This window comes from Myotis davidii, unplaced genomic scaffold (genome assembly GCF_000327345.1).
Source record: "Myotis davidii unplaced genomic scaffold, ASM32734v1 scaffold368, whole genome shotgun sequence".
NCBI classification, from domain to species: domain Eukaryota; kingdom Metazoa; phylum Chordata; class Mammalia; order Chiroptera; family Vespertilionidae; genus Myotis; species Myotis davidii.
The window spans coordinates 734,712-738,288 of record NW_006298786.1 but is presented as its reverse complement, the minus strand read 5'-3'; the positions used below and the strand labels follow the sequence as shown (position 1 = coordinate 738,288).

Sequence of the window (3,577 nt, the reverse complement as noted above, 5' to 3'; positions counted from 1 at the left end):
GGGCCTGTGGTGTGCTGGCCTGAGACCCGTGGTGGGGGCAGCAGGCAGGGTGCCCACAGGGTGGAGAGAATAAAGCAGATTTTTAGAGTATAAACTTGTAGCCCTCATCCCCAAATCCCTCCCTGATCTTGGGTCTCCAGAACCCCTGTGGAGGGCCGATCCCGGAGTCTGCTCCTCTTCCGGAGGGCCACACCCACACCTGGCCTTCAGAGCTGGCTGCTGGGAGCCGGGTGCCGAAGCTTCTCTTGCTCTTTGTCACTGTCCCTTCCGAAGGCCTCCTGATGCTGCGGAAATAGCCATTCTCTTTGCAGTGTCCCCCTCCCTTCTGCAGAATGAAGGTCCCTGTTTCCGTCCTGTGTAACTGAGCTCTTTGGCAGAGGAGAGTGGTATGGCCATTCTTTGTAGAAAGGCACGAAGCATGTCATAGGTGGAGGTTCCCTGGGATGGGAGCCTGGGAGCCTGGGTGAGTGGGGAGGCTCAAGGAGGGCCCAAGAGAGGGTGCAGAGACTTAGCATAGGGTCATCCTCGAAACAGCCAAAAAGTTCAAACACGGGCCCCCGAGAGCACAGGCTGCAGGCAGCGCTGTTACAAACACGTGTCCTGGAAGCAGACTTCATCAAGGACGTGAATCCGAAAGGATGCTTTAAAGAAAAAGGGTTACAGTAAACGCTGCGTTAAAATCCACTGCACATCCTCCAAATCTCTGAAGTCGGTGGTCGGGGCCCTTCCGGGGAGATCTGGTTCCTGGCATGGCGCGCCTTCCTGTGGCATTGGTCGTGGGCCCCTTCGTTGTGTTGCCCGCTTAGCCCCTCTCCTGCAGCCTCCCTCCAGCAGACCAGACGGGCTCAGCTCACAGGCCCTGGAGTCACAGAATTCCAGAAGTGGATGGTGCCTCCTAGGCATCTGCGGGGCACTCGGCATGCGATGATCTCCAGGTGACCCCAGCCCTGCATGACAAAGGCATTGTCACCACGTGTCACCTAAAGACACCAGAGACCAGCCGCCAGGGGCCTCTCACTGTTTGTGCGCGCGCGTGTGTGCATGTGTGTGTTTGGGTGTGAGGGGACAGAGCCAACAGGGCAAGGGCAACAGGAATGCTGGTCAGTGCCAGCAGAATTCAGGCCTGGGGGCTGCTGAGAGCAGGCAGGAGCAGAAAGCAGGTGGGCCATGTGTGATCAGACCCTGCCTCCATCAGTCACTCCCAGGCCATGCTGTGACAGGACCAGGGATGCCGAAAGGCTGACACCCTAGCAGCGAGGATGCACCCCCAGGAGGCACTGAGTGCAGGAGCCGCCGGCCTTGGGTGCCCTGGGATAAGATCATGCCCAACCACCCAGGCAGCGGCTTAGTGTGGGCCTCACAGAGAGAGAGAGAGCAAGTGATGTGAGAATGAGCTGGGACTAAAGTCCTGGAGCTGCCAGCAGAGCAGGGCTGTGTCCCTCTGCAGAGCTGCCCTGAGGGGGCTTGCATGCGGGATTCTGTCCAGGTGAGACGGAGGGCTGCTGTAGACCAGGTGTCCTTTTAAAGGGCCCGAGCACAGACTCACTCGCTCACAAACACTTCCCTGAGCTCCAGCAAAAGGACAGCAGCTCGAACAATGGGAAAATGCCAGGGACAAATAGGGAGGCACTGGATTATCTGGCTTTGGGCAAAGGCTGGAGGGGCAGCTCTCCCCTGGAGCAAAGTGCCTGCAGGCGCCATTGCTGCTTAGTTGAGCCCTCCTCCAATCCAGCCTGCGATGCAGCGGGGCACTGAGTCTCCATGAGTCTCCATGAACCACTCCACCTGATGATTCTCTCACCCTGAAGGTGTGTGCTGCCCCAGCCCGCACCCCCACTCACTGCGTTGGCGGGCCTGAGTTTTAGGGGTCCCTGCTATGTCTTCCTTGCAGCTCGTCCATCGGGACTTAGCAGCCAGAAACGTCCTTGTAGCCGAGGGGCGGAAGATGAAGATTTCGGACTTTGGTCTGTCCCGGGATGTGTATGAAGAGGATTCCTATGTGAAGAGGAGCAAGGTACCAGGTCTTGGGGTGTGCTGGCCTGAGACCGCAGGGCGTCTGGCCTTGGTGAGCTGTTCGTTAAGCAGCCCCAAGCCTGGCAGTAGTGGTAACCAGCCTCGGTTCGCAGCATAACCCAGGTGCTTCCAAGTCCAGAACAGGCAGCTACCAACCAAAAATCAGCTTTGTAGCTCCTTCCAGGTGATCCAGGCCAGATACAGGCAGCAGCTGACCTTGGCGAGTATAAACTTGTAGCCCTCATCCCCAAATCCTTCCCTGATCTTGGGTCTCCAGAGCCCCTGTGCAGGACCGATCCCGGAGTCTGCTCCTCCTCCGGAGGGCCACACCCGCACCTGGCCTTCAGGGCTGGCTGCCGGGAGCCGGGTGCGAAGCTTCTCTTGCTCTTCGTCACTGTCCCTTCCGAAGGCCTCGTGATGCTGCGGAAATAGCCATCCTCTTTGCAGTGTCCCCCTCCCTTCTGCGGAATGAAGGTCCCTGTTTCCGTCCTGTGTAACTGAGCTCTTTGGCAGAGGAGAGTGGTGTGGCCATTCTTTGTAGAAAGGCACGAAGCATGTCACAGGTGGAGGTTCCCTGGGACTGGAGCCTGGGTGAGTTGGGAGGCTCAAGGAGGGCCCGAGAGAGGGTCCGAAGACTTAGCACAGGGTCATCCTCGAAACAGCTAAAAAGTTCAAACACGGCCCCCGAGAGTACAAGCTGCAGGCAGCGCTAGCAGCAGTCAAGACTCAACTACAACAGGAGGGCATACAACCCACGGAAGGGACGCCCTGAGAGCATCCGGCTCAGGTGAACCGGGGGACTGTGCCCCTGGGCCTCACAGGACACCTGCTACATAAGACCACTGCCAAGACCGGGAGACATAGCAGATCCACTAATACATAGAAACAAACACAGGAAACAGCCAAAATGAGGAGACAAAGCAGCACATCCCAAATGAAAGAACAAAACTCCAGAACCAAAACTAGCGCTCTACCAGATGCAGAGTTCAAAACACAGGTCATTAGGATGCTCAGTGAGCTCGGTTTAAAGAAAAAGGGTTACAGTAAACGCTGCGTTGAAATCCACTGCTCATCCTCCCAATCTCTGAAGTCGGTGGCCGGGGCCCCTCCGGGAGATCTGGTTCCTGGCCTGGCGCGCCTTCCTGTGGCATTGGTGGTGGGCCCCTTCGTTGTGTTGCCCGCTTAGCCCCTCTCCTGCAGCCTCTCTCCAGCAGAGCAGACGGCCTCAGCTCACAGGCCCTTCAGGAGTCACAGCTGCCCCGACGTGCAGAACAGTCGCCGCTCAGAAAAGAGTAACACACAGAGCAGCCGCACACAGCGTCACCCTGAGGGTGGGAGCCCCTGTGGTCCAGGCTGTGAGGACGGTGTTTCGTTTTTGCTGGGTTTCCGTTGACAGCACATCTCAGTACTGCCCAAGGGGAAGTGGAGGGCTGTCCCCACCCTGTGGAGGGATGTGGACAGAACCTTCCTGTTGTTGCCCTGATCCTCCAAGAAGGCCCTGTGTCACTGAGCAGAGAGGCACAAACGGTTCAAACACGGCCCCGGGAGCACAGGCTGCAGGCCG

At 58.0% G+C, this 3,577-nt stretch overlaps 1 protein-coding gene across 1 annotated transcript in view; it reads left to right on the top strand.

Annotated features, from left to right (window-relative positions):
* Positions 1 to 3,577, top strand: part of RET (ret proto-oncogene) — a gene marked incomplete at its 5' end in the record, with an annotated part of 20,827 nt that overhangs the window by 9,288 nt on the left and 7,962 nt on the right. The window contains 3 exons of the mRNA XM_006774504.2: positions 821 to 888; positions 1,892 to 2,014; positions 2,555 to 2,604. Of these exons, the coding sequence (XP_006774567.1) occupies positions 821 to 888; positions 1,892 to 2,014; positions 2,555 to 2,604 (241 nt within the window). The remainder of the gene's footprint in view (positions 1 to 820; positions 889 to 1,891; positions 2,015 to 2,554; positions 2,605 to 3,577) is intronic.